We start from the raw sequence: 17,613 nt of genomic DNA, 5'->3' as shown, positions 1-17,613 counted from the left end.
GATAATGGTGGTCTCATAGGATGATTTAATAAGTACTCCCTTTCCTTCTATCTTCCAGTAGAAATTGTAGAGAATTGTTAAAATTTCTTCCTTGAATGATTGCTAGTGTTTACTGTAAACCCTCCAGGGTCTGAAGCTTTCTGTTAGGAAGATCATTTTTTTTAAAATGTTTATTTATTTTGGGGAGAGAGTTAGTGCACATGCATGCAAGCAGGAGGAGAGACAGAGATCTGAAGCAGGCTCTGTGCTGAGAGCATACATCCCAAAGCAGGACTAATACTCAGGAACCAGGAGATCCTGACCTGCGCCAAAGTCAGATACTTAACTGACTGAGCCACCCAGGCACCTGGAAGCTTATTAATTCTTGATTCAGTTTCTTTAATTGATATAGTCCTACTCAGGTTGTCTTTTTTTTTTTTTTTTCTTGTGTGGGTTTGGCAGATTGTCATTTCATTTAATTATCAAATATGTGATCATAAAATTTTTCTTGTATTCTATTTTATAATTTAGTTGATTTTTTTAACAGTACGGGGGTTAAGGGTTTTGACCCCATGCAGTTCAAAATCTACATATAACTTTGACTCCCCAAAAACTTAAATACTAATAGCCTACTGTTAACCAAAAGCCTTACTGAGAACAGAAACAGTTCATCAATACATATTTTGTATATTATATGTATTATATACTCTATTCTTACAATAATGTAAGGTAGAGAAAAAAATCATAAGAGAATGTACATTTGAGGTACTAATGTATCAAAAAGAAATATGCATGTAAGTGGACTTGTGCAGTTCAAACCCCTGTTTAAGGGTCAACTGTAAATCTACTATTAAATAACTTTTAAGGTCCATAGGATCTGTAGTGATATCCCTTCTTTCATTTCTGATATTAGTAATTTGAGTCTTCTCTTCTTTTTCTTAGTAATCCTGGCTATAAGCTTATCATTTTTATTGATGTTTTCAAAGAATGAGCTTTTGCTTTTGTTGATATTCTTTATTGACTTCCTGTTATCAATTTTATTTTTGATCTAATTTTTCTATTTTTTTTCTTGTGTTTACTTTGGATTTAATTTGCTTTTCTCTTTTTAGTTCCTAAAGTATAGATGCTTAGATTATTGATTTTAGAGCTTTCTTCTTTTTTAAAAGATGCATTCGATACTATAAGTTTCTCTTTAAGTACTACTTTTATTACATCCCACAAATTTTGATTAGTTGTATTTTCATTTTTATTTAAAATTTATTTCTGTTCAGATTTCTTCTTCAATTCACATAGTTTTTAGAAGTGTGACTTTTTTATTTCCATGTATTTTGTAATTTTCCAAATGTTATTCTGCTATTGGTTTCTAGTTTAATTTCTTTTTTTTATTTTTATTTTTTTTAAAATTTACATCCAAGTTAGTTAGCATATAGTGCAACAATGATTTCATGAGTAGATTCCTTAGTGCCCCTTACCCATTTAGCCCATCCCCCCTCACACAACCCCTCTTGTAACCCTCAGTTTGTTCTCCATATTTATGAGTCTCTTCTGTTTTGTCCCCCTCCGTTTTTATGTCATTTTTATTTCCCTTCCCTTATGTTCATCTGTTTTGTCTCTTAAAGTCCTCATATGAGCGAAGTCATATAATTTTTGTCTTTCTCTGACTAATTTCGCTTAGCTTAATACCCTCCAGTTTCATCCACATAGTTGCAAATGGCAAGATTTCATTCTTTTTGATTGCTGACTAGTACTCCATTGTGTATATATGCCACCTCTTCTTTATCCAGTCATCCGTCGATGGATGTTTGGGCTCTTTCCATACTTTGGCTATTGTTGATAGTGCTGCTATAAACATGGGGTGCATGTTTTGCATTTTTTGGAGCAGCTGCAAGAGAATAGGTGTTAACTCTTCCTTAAATCTTCCATCTGGCCCTGGATTCTTGTTTTTTGGGAGATTTTTGATTACTAATTCGATTTCTTTACTGGTTATGGGTCTGTTCAAATTTTCTGTTTCTTTCTGTTTCAGTTTTGGTAGTGTATATGTTTCTAGGCATTTGTCCATTTCTTCCGGATTGCCCATTTTATTGGTATATAATTGCTCATAATATTTTCTTATTATTCTTTGTATTTCTACTGTGTTGGTTGTGATCTCTCCTCTTTCATTCTTGATTTTATTTACTTGGGTCCTTTACTTTTTCTTATTGATCAAACTGGCTAGTGCTTTATCAATTTTCTTAATTCTTTCAAAGAACCAGCTTCTGGTTTCATTCATCTGTTCTACTGTTTTTTTGGTTTCAATAGTATTGATTTCTGCTCTGATCTTTATTATTTCTTGTCTTCTGCTGGTTTGGGGTTTTATTTGCTGTTCTTTTTCCAGCTTTTTAAGGTGTAAGGTTAGGTTGTGTATCTGAGATATTTCTTCCTTCTTTAGGAAGACCTGCATTGCTATGACCGCCTTTGCTGTGTCCCAGAGGTTTGGGGTTGTGGTGTTATCATTTTCATTGGCTTCCATATACTTTTTAATTTCCTCTTTAACTTCTTGGTTGGCTCATTCATTCTGTAGTAGGATGTTCTTCAGTCTCCAAGTATTTGTTACCTTTCCAAATTTTTTCTTATGGTTGATTTCGAGTTTCATAGCGTTGTGGTCTGAAAATATGCACGGTATGATCTTGATCTTTTTGTACTTACTTAGGGCTGATTTGTGTCCCAGTATGTGGTCTATTCTGGAGAATGTTCCATGTGCACTAGAGAAGAATGTATATTCTGCTGCTTTAAGATGAAATGTTCTCAATATATCTGTTAAGTCCATCTGGCCCAGTGTGTCATTCAAAGCCATTGTTTCCTTGTTGATTTTTTGATTAGATGATCTGTCCATTGCTGTGAGTGGAGTGTTGAAGACTCCTACTATTATGGTATTACTATCAATGAGTTTATGTTTATGATTGATTTATATATTTGGGTGCTTCCACTTTTGGCGCATAAATGTTTACAATTGTTAGGTCTTCTTGGTGGATAGACTCCTTCATTATGATGTAATGTCCTCCTTCATCTCTTGATACGGTCTGTAAAGTCTAGGTTGTCTGATATAAGTAAGGTTACTCTGGCTTTCTTTTGTTGACCAGTAGCATGATAGATGGTTCTCCATCCCCTTACTTTCAATCTGAAGGTGTCTTTAGGTCTAAAGTGGGTCTCTTGTAAACAGCATACAGATGGATCTTGTTTTCTTATCCATTGTGTTACCCTATGTCTTTTGATTGGAGCATTGAGTCCACTGATGTTTAGAGTGAGTACTGAATGATATGAATTTATTGCCATTATATTGCTTGTAGAGTTGGAGTTTCTGATGGTGTTCTCTGGTCCTTTCTAATCTTTGTTGCTTTTTGTATGTATGTATGTATGTATGTATGTATGTATGTATGTATTTTTTCATCTTTTCTCCCCTAAGAGGGTCCCCCTTAAAGTTTCTTGCAGGGCTAGTTTAGTGGTAACAAATTCCTTTAATTTTTGTTTGGGAAACTTTTTATCTCTCCTTCTATTTTGAATGACAGCCTTGCTGGATAAAGAATTCTTGGCTGCATATTTTTCTGATTCAGCACATTGAATGTATCTTGCCACTCCTTTCTGCCCTGTCAAGTTTCTTTGGTTAGGTCTGCTGCAAACCTGATCTGTCTTCTCTTGTAGGTTAAGGACTTTTTTTCCCTTGCTGCTCTCATGATTCTCTGCTTGCCTGAGTTTTTTGTGAATTTGACTGTGATATGCCTTGTTGATGTTTGGTTTTTGTTGAATCTAATGGGAGTTTTCTGTGCTTCCTGAATTTTGATGGCTGTGTCTTTCCCCAGGTTAGGAAAGTTTTCCACTATGATTTGCTCACGGAACCCTTCTACCCCTATTTCTCCCTCTTCCCCTTCTGGGACCCCTATGATTCTGATGTTTTTCCTTTTTAATGAGTCACTGATTTCTCTAATCTTAAATCATGCTCTTTTGCCTTCATTTCCCTCTTTTTTTCTGCTTCGTTATTCTCCATAAATTTGTCCTTTATTTTGCTGATTCTCTGTTCTGACTCATCCATCCTTGCTGCCATGGCATCCATTCGTGTTTGCAGCTCAGTTATAGCATTTTTTATTTCATCCTGACTAGCTTTTACTTCTTTTATCTCCGCAGAAAGGGATTCTAATCTATTTTCGACTCCAGCTATTATTCCTGTTATCATGATTCTAAATTGTGGTTCAGACATCTTGCTTGTATCTGTGTTGGTTAAGTCCCTGGGTGTCATTTCTTCCTGCTCTTTCTTTTGGGGTGAATTCCTTTGTTTTGTCATTTTGAAGGGAGAAAAGGAATTAATGAGGTGGAAAAATTAAAATTTAAAAATTTAAAATTAAAAAATTACACACACACACACACACACACACACACACAAAATCGAATAAGTGATGCTATATCCTAGGTGTATTTTGGTCTGGGTGTTGAAAGTGGCTTGATAGATTAGAAAAAAAAGGGGGGGTAGAAAGGAAATCTTTTGAAAATTTGAAAAAATTAATACACTAAAGTAGACTAAAATGAAATAATGGAAATAAAATAGAATTTGAAAAAACTTACACAAAAGTAAAAATATACTAGAAAAAAAACTAAAGAAAAACATTTTTAATAAGAATTGAAAATAAAAATGAATTTTTCTTTCTGTATTCAAGAAAAAGAAAAGAAACAAAAGAGAAAAAAAGGAAAAAAAGGAAAGAAAGAAAATTGAATAGATTGACCATCTAACAGACTGAAATATAGCTGACATTACTTCATTTTCCCCTAGAAGTCAAACTATGAAGCACTTTATATTCCATCAACTAAGCAAGCAGGGAGACTTGTGTTCTTGAAGAGTGAGGTTGGCTCAGTTGGGTGGGTTTTAGTGTAATGGCTCCGTTCTCCACTAGATGGTGCTACTAGTCTACTGGGGTGGATTGTGGTGGCAATTGTAGTTGCATACGTGCATGCGCCAGAGCGGTGAAAATGGCATTACCCAGCTACCCAGTCTCTAGTGTTGGAACTCTGTTATTCCCAATCAGCAATCATGCACCCATCCTTCATCTTCAGCTTTCATCCACTCCCCACTTCCACAGTCCATAGCCAAGCCCTAGGCAGCACCTCCCTCCCATGAGTTGTCTCAGATGCGGCTGCCTTCCCCAGCCTCCCACTTCTGAGGGACTGCAGCTTTGACCTGCTCCACCCCTCTGTGGAGGGTATCACCGAGCAATAGCCAGGTGCCAGCTGCACCCAGGAATGCTTGTTGGATCTTGCTGTTTTCGATGCCCAGAGACTGCAGCCAGGTGCCAGCCCGCCCCAGAAAAAGTTCATGAAACAGTGTAGCAGCAGCGCCTCAGGGATTATGGAAAATCACAACACACATCTGGTACCAGGCTTCACCCCCAATGACTTTGTTCCAGCACCAACGAATGTGGCTGTTCTCTGAGGTCTGCTTGGCCCAGGTGGCCTCACAGCCTCTACCAAATGTTCTCCTAACAGTTCAACTGCTTCTCCCCATGTGGCCCGAGAACCTCCCAGATCCTACTCTGCTCCTGGGGATTCGCCCTTTCCACCAGAGCATCGCCAGGTATTGAGCTGTGGTGTTTCAGACTGTGCATTCCCCCCTGTTTATAGTCTGAATGGAATTTAAATCCTCTCCTTTCTCCCTTTTTACTTCAGTCCCTGTGGCTGTTTCCAATTTTTCACTTTCTCTCCAGCTGCTTTTGGGGAGGGGTGCTTTTCCCATATTCTCCCCCTGCATCTCTGTCCTCTTTCTGCCTGAAATAGCAGCTCCCTGCCCTACGTGGCTTCTCTGTCCCCAAGTTCACTTCTCCACACTGCGTACCTGCTGAATTTTGTGGTTGGATTCTATATATATTCTATATTGTTTATTTCTGCTCTAATCTGTATTATTTCTCTTCTTCTGCTGGCTTTGGGTTTATTTGCTGCCCTGCTTCTAGCTCCTTTAGATGTGTGGTTAGGTTGTGTATTTGGGATTTTTCTTGTTTCTTGAGATAGGCCTGGATTGAAATGTATTTTCCTCTTTGGACTGCCTTTTCTGCATCCCAAAGAGTGTAGGCTGTCATGTGTTCATTTGCTTCCATATAATTCTTTAATTTCTTCTTTAATTTCCTGTTTGACCCATTTATTCTTTAATAGGATGTTCTTTAAACTCCATGTATTTGGGTACTTTCCAATTTTTTTCTTGTGGTTGATTTCAAGCTTCGTAGCGTTGTGATCTGAAAATATGCATGGTATGATCTCAGTCTTTTTATACTTCTTGAGCGCTCTTTTGTGACCCAGTATGTGATCTGTATTGGAGATTGTTTCATGTGCACTTGAGAAGAATGTGTGATCTTCTGCTTTTCTATGAAAAGTTCTGAATATATCAGTTAAATACATGTGGTCCTGTGTATCATTCAGAGCCATTGTTTCCTTATTGATTTTCTGCCTAGATGGTCTGTCCATTGTTGTAAGTGGAGTATTAAAGTCCCCTACAATCACGGTATTATTATCCACACATTTATTTATTTTTGTGATTAATTGATTTATACATTTGAGTGCCTTCATGTTGGGGGCTTAAACATTTACAGTTGTTAGGTCTTCTTGATTGATAGACCCTTTAATAATGATATAATGCCCTTTTCATCTCTTGTTACAGTCTTTGTTTTAAAATATAGTTCGTCTGATATAGATATGGTTACTCTAGCTTTCTTTTGATGTCCAGTAGCATGATAGATGTTTCTCCATTCCCTAACTTTCAATCTGCAGGTGTCCTCACCTCTAAAATGGGTCTCCTGTAGACAGCATATAGATGGATCTTGGTTTTTAATCCATTCTGATACCCTGTGTCTTTTGATTGGGTCATTTAGTCCATTTACATTCAGAGTGATTATTGAAAGATACAGATTTATTGTCATTGTCTTATCAGTAGGTCTGGTGCTTGTGATGATGTCTATGGTCCTTTGTAGTCTTTGCAGCATTCCACTCAAGGAGTCCCTCTTAGGATCTCTTGCATGACTGGTTTAGTGGTCATGAACTCTCAGTTTTTGTTTGTCTGGGAATGTCTTTATCTTTCCTTCTATTCTGAACGACAGCCTTGCTAGATAATGGATTCTTGGCTGCATATTTTTCCTATAGAGCACATTGAATATTTCTTGCCTCTCCCTTCTGGCCTGCCACGTTTCATTGGACAGGTCTACTACCCTTATGTCTACCCTTGTATATTAAAGCCCGTTTGTCCCTAGCTGCTTTGAAAATTCTTTTTATCTTTGTATTTTGCCAGTTTCACTATGATATATCATGGTATCGACCTGCTTTTGTTGATTTTGAAGGGAGTTCTCTGTGCCTCTTGGACTTAGATGCCTGTTTCTTCCTTCCCCAGATTAGTGAAGCTCTCAGCTATAATTTGTTCAAATAAACCTTCTGCCCTGGTTTCCAGCTCTTCTTCTTCTGGACCTCATATGATTTTGATATTGTTTCATTTTATGGAATCATTTAGCTCTCTAATTCTCCCCTCATGATCTAGTTATTTCCTTTCCGTCTATTTTTCAGCTTCTTCATTTTCCATAATTTTATCTTCTATTTCACATATTCTCTCCTCTGCTTCTTCTACCGTCACTGTCTCAGCATCTAGTTTATTTTGCATCTCATTTATAGTATTTCTTAATTCATCATGACTGTTTCTTATGTCTTTGATCTCTGCAGCAATAGATTCTCTGCTGCCATCTATGCTTTTTTCAAGCTCAGCTATTAGTCTTATGACTGTTATTCTATATTTTTCATATAATATATTGTTTATATCTGTTTCCAACAGTTCTCTAACTGTCATTCCTTCCTGGATTTTCTTTTGAGGAGAATTCTTCTGTTTAATCATTTTGGCTATATTCCTGTCTTTTATGTGTTTTAAAAGCTTGTTATGTGTCCTGTACCTGTGAGTACTACTGTATTAAAAAAAGGGTCCTACACTATCCAGACATTGGCACTTCAGGAAATGTTTTTGGAATGTGTTGCATGCGCTCTGCTGTTGTTGCATTTTGGCTGCTCTATCCCACTGGTCAGTCCTCTGCAAGGCTTCTCCTTGCTTGTCATGGCAAAGTGTTTTGACTTCAACCTGGTGTGCTTTGATTTGTTTCTTGAAGTAACCCTGGGATAAAGGAAAGGTGGGGGGAAGCTGATCCTATATAAAGAGAAAAATCAGGGGCGCCTGGGTGGCTCAGTCGGTTAAGCATCCGACTTCGGCTCAGGTCGTGATCTCAAGGTCCGTGAGTTCGAGCCCCGCGTCGGGCTCTGTGCTGACAGCTCAGAGCCTGGAGCCTGTTTCGGATTCTGTGTCTCTCTCTCTGACCCTCCCCCATTCATGCTCTGTCTCTCTCTGTCTCAAAAATAAATAAACATTAAAAAAGATTTTTAAAAAAAAATAAAGAGAAAAATCAAAGGGAGAGAAGAAGATGAAGCAGAGAATCAAATGAACTATGACGTTTAATCCAGAGAGAGAGAAAGGAAAATAAAGAAAAAGAAGAGAAAAAGTGTGAAAAGATTAAGGTAAAAATGCCTGATTAAGCAAACAAAACAGAAAAAAAAATTATTTATATGTATAAAATAAGAATTGACCAAAAAACAAATCAGAATCTATGAGCCTGATCCCAAAAGAAAACTAAAGGGTAGAAAGAAAAAAGAGAACAACAAACAGACAAAGTGACAGACAAACAGACAAAAACAAAAAACAGTTGTCTCTTGGTGGCTGGCACCGGTGGCTGTGCCGGTCTGGAGGAGTGGCCGTCTGGTTGTCTCAATGTCAGTTTTCCTCCAGTAGATAAGCAGTTGCCAGGCACAGAGCGGTGGGTTTGGTGTAAGCAGGTCTCGCCTCCATTGGGGGCTGCTGTGTTGCTCACTGAACCTCCACATGTTGGTGTTGGGGAGAAAAATGGTGACATCCCATTTTCCTCTCACTGAACTGGGTGTCTTAAAGCATGCTGTTCATGCAGCCCTCACAGAGTAGTGCAGGTCAGCCTACCCTGTTCCACAGTCTCCCACACTTTCTAGGCCCTTGGCTGGGATTCAAAACCCAATGTCTTAAGGGGCCTGCACCCTTTGGACCCTGTCCTGGTGTAGTGCCCCTCAGCCCTCCTGATAAAAAGCCTTTGGCTGGCGCCTGCAGGGTCATTTCTCCTTGAAGAGGCAATAAACCCTCTTCCCATAGTGCTCAAGGAAGGGGACTGTTCTCTCCCAGTGTGTCCCTGAGATTGCTACAGTGCCCCGGGGCAGCTCCCTCCCCCACAGGCACACACATGGGATCAGCTCAGGTTAGAAGAAAGTCATGTACTTTTGAGACCTCTGAGCTTCAGCTCCTAATGCTGTTTGCAAAATAGAAACTAGCACTCTCTCCGTGTCTCGTTCCCTAGTCATGCTCTGAGAGGTTTCCTCTTGTGCTAACTCAATACAGCAATTCCACAGCCCCTTCGGCTTTTTCTCCCTTTTGTCTCTCCACAGAAGGGGTTCCCTCCTTCCCTGCCTAGGCCATTTTATCTGCCCTAATTCACATACACGCACCTCCATCCTGCCAAGCTGTCCCCCTCCACCTGTGGAGATCCTTCTGTCACTCTGCAGATTGATTTCCTGGTATTCCAAGTGATCTGACCTTGATACTGCTGTGTTTTAGGGATGAGGAAATCCCAGTTCCCCTACTTCTCTGCCATCTTAACATCCTTCCCCCAAAATACTAATATTTTGAAATATCAGGGTATGTCAGAAATACCCCATTTGTTATGGGTATGAGTTTTTTGTTTCACATAGGCTTTAAACTTCATGTGAGGAATGGGTTTTTATTTTAGTTTTTTTACTACCAATTCCTATCAGTATATTTGCCATATAAAATGTAAATATTGATTAAATTACATGATTTTCTGTGTATTTGATGAACTGTTTTAAATTTTATATCTTGCTTCCCAGACCTTTTATATTTCATTATTGGAGAAAAAAATGAATGTGGTTGTTGATGAAAAGAAATTATTTGAATATAGTTAGTTTTTTGATATGGTAATTCAACAAGTAATGAATTCTGAAGCAAACATTTTATATTTTGAAATAGACCTAACCTTTTTATTATATAATATACAGTCTTTTAAAAGTAATAAAGTACTTGGGGGTAGGTAAAGAGTTTTAAAACTTTATTTTTAAAAATCAGTTCTTCAGGTGCTGGGAATGTAGCTGACCGTGTTCTGGCTCAGCTCTTAACGGAAATGGATGGTATTGAACAGTTAAAGAACGTGACAATTTTGGCCGCTACTAACCGCCCAGATAGGATAGACAAGGTAAGAAAGAAAGCAGTGTGAGTGCTGTGAAAACAAGAACTGGATCATTTGATTATGTTAGTTTTATTTTTTCTGTCAGATTACTTTGTAATCAGTTTTTAATTTGAGGATACTGAAAATCTTAAACTAAAGGAAATAAAGGGAACGGAGGAAAGCTTTTATGTTTTCATTGCTTATGATTTGATATTAATGAAACTCTTTTATAACCCCTTGAATTTTCCCTCCATCATTGTTGCATCAAACTTTCAGAGAGAGAATTGAAGTTCTGAAATTCTTTTTTTGTTTGTCATCTGATTTATTTTTGAGAAGTTTTTAACATTTTCCTTCATGTTAAGGTAAATTTCTGGCCTTTTAGTATCAGTTACACTCAAGTTATTATCAACAACTTACTAGAATTCTTGGCCTAGCAGTTGCTTTCAGAGTGATTAGAATAGAAATGACCATGGATTTTATCTCTCTAAGAAATTAGGCTATGGCATTAAACTCAGCAAAACTGACTCTTTCAAGCCATTGCTACCACTTATTCTCCCTAGGTCTAGTTTAATAAAGGGAATCCACTAAATTTTAAATGCCTAATTTATACTTAATGTGTAAATTTTTTGTAAGGATTTAAATTGAGTGTAAAAATTTTCTCCTGTAGCATGAACCAATTTTTCTTTTTTTGTTGTTCACATTATTGCTTCATATATATCACCTTATGAGCTCGTCCTTCCCTCCCTGTGCACATATACACAGACTTCCAGTTTTAAAAATGGGAATTAGAAAAAAATGATACTTTTGAAGATATAAAAGGAGCTTTTATGTGGAAAGCAAGTTTTGCTTTCATCCAGTTAGGTATTTTACTATGTAGTAAAGACCTGTTGATCAAATACAGGTGAGAAAGCTTTGGGCCTTAATAAATTATTTCCTTTCTGATGAAGTATTTTATAAGAAGATAAGTGATTTCTGAGCATTTATAGGATCTGTCTCCCTGCTCAGACATCTCTGATGTCTATGAAATAAAAAAAAGAGATAGGACTGTATTTTAGCAAGCATAATAGAAAGTGCTGAAAGAGGGCACCTAGATGGCTCAGTTGGTTGAATGTCCCAACTCCTCGTTTAGGCTTAGGTCATGATCCAGGATCGTGGGGTTGAGCCCCATGTTGGGCTGAGCATGGAACCTGCTGAAGATTTTCTCCCTCCCTCTCCCTCTCTCCTCTCCTCTCCCTCTCCCTCTCCCTCTCCCTCTCCCTCTCCCTCTCCCTCTCCCTCTCCCTCTCCCTCTCCCTCTCCCTCTCCCTCTCCCTCTCCCTCTCCCTCTCCCTCTCCCTCTCCCTCTCCCTCTCCCTCTCCCTCTCCCTCTCCCTCTCCCTCTCCCTCTCCCTCTCCCTCTCCCTCTCCCTCTCCCTCTCCCTCTCCCTCTCCCTCTCCCTCTCCCTCTCCCTCTCCCTCTCCCTCTCCCTCTCCCTCTCCCTCTCCCTCTCCCTCTCCCTCTCCCTCTCCCTCTCCCTCTCCCTCTCCCTCTCCCTCTCCCTCTCCCTCTCCCTCTCCCTCTCCCTCTCCCTCTCCCTCTCCCTCTCCCTCTCCCTCTCCCTCTCCCTCTCCCTCTCCCTCTCCCTCTCCCTCTCCCTCTCCCTCTCCCTCTCCCTCTCCCTCTCCCTCTCCCTCTCCCTCTCCCTCTCCCTCTCCCTCTCCCTCTCCCTCTCCCTCTCCCTCTCCCTCTCCCTCTCCCTCTCCCTCTCCCTCTCCCTCTCCCTCTCCCTCTCCCTCTCCTCTCTCTCTCAAATTAAAGAAAAAAAAAGGGCTGAAAGAGCCCTTAGAGATTACTTAATCCTACCTTTCGGTTTCACAAATAAAGGTGCTAAATCCAGAAAAAACATCTTCCTTCTGGTAAGAATACATTATATTTTTATGGCATTTTCTCCTGGTTACCCCATGGCTAATGAGCTCTAAAATTTCTTAGGTTTCCTTCTCTACAATGCCTAATCTAATAGTGCCCTTCTTTGGTTTCTTAATAATGTATGTCATCAACGTTAGATACATTTCTCGAAGCAGGACTTTGGGCTTACAATAAACATCTCCGGATTTGGGCACCTGGGTGGCTCGGTTGTTAAGTATCTGACTTGCTCAGGTCATGATCTCACACCGTTTGTGAGTTGAAGTCCCAAATCGGGTGGGCGCCTTGCTTTGAGTGAACATGTGCCCCACTTTGGGTAAAACACAAGCCCCAGGTGAGCCCCACTTCTCTCTCTCTCTCTCTGCCCCTCATGGAATTCTCTCTCTCTCCGCCCCTTTCTCTCTCAAATACAGACAAAAAATATCAGATCTCTGGGTTCTTCTAAATCAAGCTGTATAACTCAGCCTGATTGGTGCTTGTTTAGTTTTCTCTTGCTGTATTACAGATTACCTCAAATTTAGCAGCTTTACACAACACCTATTTATTCATATACAAACGTATGTATATTTGTATGTGTACTTATATGTATGCTTGTGTGTTTGTATGTATGTATGTATACATATGTATGCATACATTAGGTATATCACGCACATACCTTGATTAGGTTTTAAATATTAGAAATCCAACTTTTTTTTTAACGTTTTATTTATTTTTGAGAGACAGAGACAGAACGCGAGTAGGGGAGGGGCAGAGAGAGAGAGAGGGAGACACAGAATCTGAAGCAAGCTCCAGGCTCTGAGCTATCAAGCACAGATCCCAATACAGGGATCTAACCCACAAACTGTGAGATCGTGACCTGAGCCAAAGTTGGATGCTTAACCAACTGAGCCACCCAGGCACCCCAGAAATCCAACTTTTTTTTAAGCAACTAATTTTGGATGAGGACATTTGTTTTAAGATGCTGAAAGTATTTGCTAGTAAGATTCAAACTTATTTTCATTAGGGCAGGGGAGTCTAAAGGTTTTTAATTTCCTATTTAAATTTTTAAAAATTTGTTTAATTTTTAAAGGATGAAATAATAAAATTATTCATGACAGCAAAACATGAAGTTGGTAAATGAAAAAAGTATTTTTGAGTGGTATAAGAATAGTTTCAAGATCATATGCTGTACTTTTAAGTACAATTTTGAATTTAGTACATTATACCAGGATCTAAGTGTTCTGTATATTGTATTCTGTAATTGTGCAGGAAAAAATACTTCAAATTATCAATGATTTTTGTAAAAAATATTTTAATTCTTTTCTATTTCAGGTAGAATTCCATATTTGTGTGGAATATGGTTTTTTTCATAATTGTACTTTTTGTAATTATACTTTTATTACTACTGAGATGATATGTGCTATATCAAAAGTCATTTTTCTTTCCACATTTTTCTCCTCTGAACAACTATTTTAGAGCATTATTTCTATGTTATTTAATAGTACTTTATTTAATAGTAGTACTTTAAAAAAAACTTTTAAGTGCATGTGTGATTTTAACATGGTGTTTGTTCAAAATGTTCCCTGAAGATGCTAGTAGAAACAGAAACAGTCATAAGAGACAATATAAAAAGAAAGGAAACTTCTTGTTATGAAATAGACAGTTTTCACTACCTGCCTTGTCTGAAGGAAACTGTAATAGGAAGAGTATAGATGAGAAAATAATTAAAGTAAATTTCATGTACTGATGCTAACAGGTAGATGTTTTATTAGCTTAAAACTGGAATAAAAAATAGAGGACTATCCTAGTGACAAAGAAATAATATTTGGTATAACTTTGGCCAAATTTTAATTGAGGTGCTTGGCCTTGTAAATTAGCTAGCATACTTCACAATCCTGTTGCCTATTAACCCACAACTTCTATGTCATGGTGACTTTAAGTTGGTATGTTAAAAGGAGTAGAATTCTTGGACTGCCAGAGGAGTGAAATTGACATCATTGTGTAACCCATATGTTGTGTGTGGTTAGTGTCTTTTATGGACAATATTTTAATTTCATATAGTCTGGGTAAACTAAAACTGGAGTTTCTTGGGGATTCTGGTGATTCAGCAAAGGAAGTAAGACACATAGCTCAAGAATCACATTGTTCTCTTTCTTGCTTTGTCTTATTTACATGTCAAATATATTAGCTGTGATGTAGCACACTGTGCTAAGTAAAGTGATTACTTGTGGTCTCTGGTGGTATCCTGAAGTCTCCATAGACCTTTTATGCCCTACCCTCTCTTCCAGCTGATAAATGAGTGAAGAGAAGTTCTATCCCCTTGTGTCCATTTTGCATAAGAATGGCAGTATGTCAAGGATAGATGAAGATAAATGAGATTGCATAATGTCAGGTAGACACATTGTCTTTAGATGGATGACCATCTGGATTTCCTCAGCATCAAGAGACTTTAGAATAGCAAACAGCTAAATTATTATTGATGTTCAAATAATAAAGAGCCCAAACTGTAGGAGTTTAATATTGTTCTTTGTTAGGTGGTTATTTGTGAGCCCCCTTTAGAAGAATATAATGTCCATCCAGTCCATGACATTTCATGCATTTGTGTTGAATATTAAGAAATGGTCATGTCTTCTTTCCCAGGTGTTAAACAAACCTTAGAATAGTTTAGTTTTATGAATAATTTTGAATTTAGTCATTTGATTACTGTTAGTACTGATGCCTAGTATATAATAAGCCTTCAATAATTATTACTATTGTAAAGTATCATCCCTAGTCTATAAACCTATTTTTCTTATAATAATAAATTTGTAGAACTTTGAAAATTCTGCTCTAAGTCATCTATGGAAAAGATTGTTCAGCTGAGGAAAATTTTGGAAGTTATATAGAGATAACTGAATAACCCAGGGTTTAGAGTTATTTTCTAACTTAGTATGTTTAGCTCATGGATGTAATAAACTGGCATTAATTTTCCTTCCAGTTTTTCTGGAAGAGGAAATGTACTTGATGGGTTAAATATTATTTTTATTATTATATTATTATATTATTATATTACAAATAAATATTATTTTTATTATTATAAAAATAATATTTTTATTTCTTGAATATTGCACACTAAAAGTTGGTTTTATGGATATTTTTGTAACATGGAAAAAAGTTAACATGTTTAGAAAAGTCAGCAAATGAGAAGCTAATATATGTGGCTTCCAATTTTCAAGTGAATTGTGTTCCAAAAATACCTTTAGAAGAAACTGTACAAGTATGTTTGTAGATAGCTTTTCTCCCTACTCTTCCTAGTTATGCCATTCTTTTAATATTGCTGTTCTCAGGGAGTGCCTGAACGGCTCAGTTGGTTAAGCATCTGACTTCAGCTCAGGTCATGATCTCAAGGTTCATGAGTTCGAGCCCCACGTTGGGCTCTGTGCTGACAGCTGGGAGCCTAGAACCTGCTTCGGATTCTGTGTCTCCCTCTCTCTCTCTGTCCCTCCCCTGCTCATGCTTTGTCTCTCTCTCTCTCTCTCTCTCTCTCTCTTTCTTTCAAAAAAAAAATTGCTGTTCTCAGCTAAGTCAGAACTAAAAAGCAAACTTCTTGACCTAATAGACTTTCAAATTTTAAATACCTTAAAATTCTTTACCTTCTTGTATTTTAGGAAATTTTATATTTATTTAATATTGTTTATCAAAATGATGTTGAGAGTCTTGGGGGGTTATAAGGAGAGCCTAATGTGGTCAGACCTGTGAGGCTTCCTCCAAGTTCATCTTCTAATTTCAGCTTTACCTTCATTTTACGGGACTCAGAGTGGTTTTATTATTAGTGATAGGTGTTTGTTTTGTGTTTTTACTTTTATTTATTTATTTTTTAGTATTTATTTTGAGAGAGAGAGAGAGTGCAAGCAGGGGAGGAGCAGAGAAAGGGAGAGAATCCCAAGCAGGCCCCACACTGTCAGCAGAGGATGCAGGGCTCAGTCCTAAAGCTCTATGATCTAACCTGAGCCAAAATCAAGAGTAAGATATTTAACCAACTGAGACACTCAGGTGCCCCTGTTTTGTGTTTTTAAAGATTGAAATATTTTCACTATATGTATTACGGTAGCAGCTGTAAAGGTTTCAGCTTTGGGGATGGGTAATTGGGAGAGATGACAGAAGAGAAGTCGGTCAGAGGTTGTATGTGTATATGGGTCATATCTCATTTAGATGCTGATAATATAAAGACTGTTTATTTCAGGTGTCAGCAAATTGGCCAGCCACTTGTTTTTGTACCTCTCATGATCTAAGAATGGTTTTTACATATTTAAATGGTTGGAAAATATCAAAAGAAAAATAATTTTATGAGATGAAAAATAAAAATGAGATGGAATTCAAATTTTGGTCCCCATAAATAAAGCTGTATTAGAACACAGTCACCCTGATTTGTTCATCTATTGTCTATGACTTCATTTGTACTACTGTAATAGAGTAGTAGTTACAGTAGAATATTGTGTTTATGGCCCATAAGGCCTAAATTATTTACCATTTGGATCTTTACAGAAAAAGTTTACTGACTATTGATCTATCCTTATAAGCTTTTAGAAGTTTAGTAATGTCTGTTAATATGAGTTGTACATACATGAGCCACAAAGTTTTTCTATAATTGTTTAAATATATTGCGTTTTCTGAAAATAAATTCTATATAATGGCCTAAAATAAATAATAATAGAAAGGTTGTATTAACTTCTTATTTTTTCAAGTATATTCCATCTCTTCTTGAAAGTTCTTTTAATATTTAATTTTTTAAAATATGTTTTATGGACTAAATAATTATTCTTTTCAATTGAATGACTCATCAAAATCCATACATCTAAAAATGCAGTTTTTTAAATTATATGAATAACATAAGTATTTCTTCATAGCATGTGAATCTTAAAGTTTCATTGGTTTTTAGCTTTTAGTTGAATGCCCTTTTTAGTATTTGTTATCATTGGAATTTTCAGGCTTAGATATTTAAATTTTGAGAAATTAAGATTCTGTGCTTAGCTATGTTTGGTAAATAAAATTTGATGTCATCATGCAAATAGAGTACATCTAATCTTCAATTAGAGAAAAAGTAAATGACACAGTACGTATTGTCCTTAACATCTAGGTTGTAAAGGAAATTAATGTCTTGGGGCACCAGGGTGGCTCAGTTGGTCAAGCCTCTGACTCTTGATTTCAGCTCAGATCATGATTTCAAGTTTGTGAGATCAAGCCCCATGTCCAGCTCCACACTGATAGCACAGAGCCCACTTAGGATTCACTCTCTTCCTCTCTCTCTGCCCTCCTCTGAGCTCCCTCTCATGCTCGCTCTCTCTCTCTCAAAATAAAGAAGTAAACATTCAAAGAAAGAAATTAATTTTTTCAAGATTGGAGACAACTTGGACGACTTTGATAGTCTAGTTATCCTTCTGATACATTGACCCCTCATTTAAAAATTCCTACCCATCA

General features: G+C 37.4%; 1 protein-coding gene across 9 annotated transcripts in view; it reads left to right on the top strand.

Moving 5' to 3' along the window:
• The window catches only part of AFG2A (AFG2 AAA ATPase homolog A), a 365,578-nt gene that overhangs the window by 126,317 nt on the left and 221,648 nt on the right, over positions 1–17,613 (top strand). For 6 of the 9 annotated variants that reach the window (XR_008296147.1, XM_027063957.2, XM_015074610.3 and 3 more), the window contains exon 14: positions 10,175–10,301. The exons of 1 other annotated variant lie outside the window; for it this stretch is intronic. Coding sequence is in view for 6 of the 8 variants with exons in the window: in XM_027063957.2 (XP_026919758.1) it covers positions 10,175–10,301 (127 nt within the window). In the remaining 2 variants the exon portion in view is untranslated. Of the gene's footprint in view, positions 1–5,487; positions 7,556–10,174; positions 10,302–17,613 lie in introns of those variants that run through there. 2 more of the 9 variants (XM_053216987.1, XM_053216986.1) reach the window with 2 other exon arrangements.

Source organism: Acinonyx jubatus, chromosome B1, assembly GCF_027475565.1.
Source record: "Acinonyx jubatus isolate Ajub_Pintada_27869175 chromosome B1, VMU_Ajub_asm_v1.0, whole genome shotgun sequence".
Lineage (NCBI taxonomy): Eukaryota > Metazoa > Chordata > Mammalia > Carnivora > Felidae > Acinonyx > Acinonyx jubatus.
The sequence above is the reverse complement of the archived record's forward strand: the minus strand, read 5'-3'. Positions and strand labels throughout refer to the sequence as shown.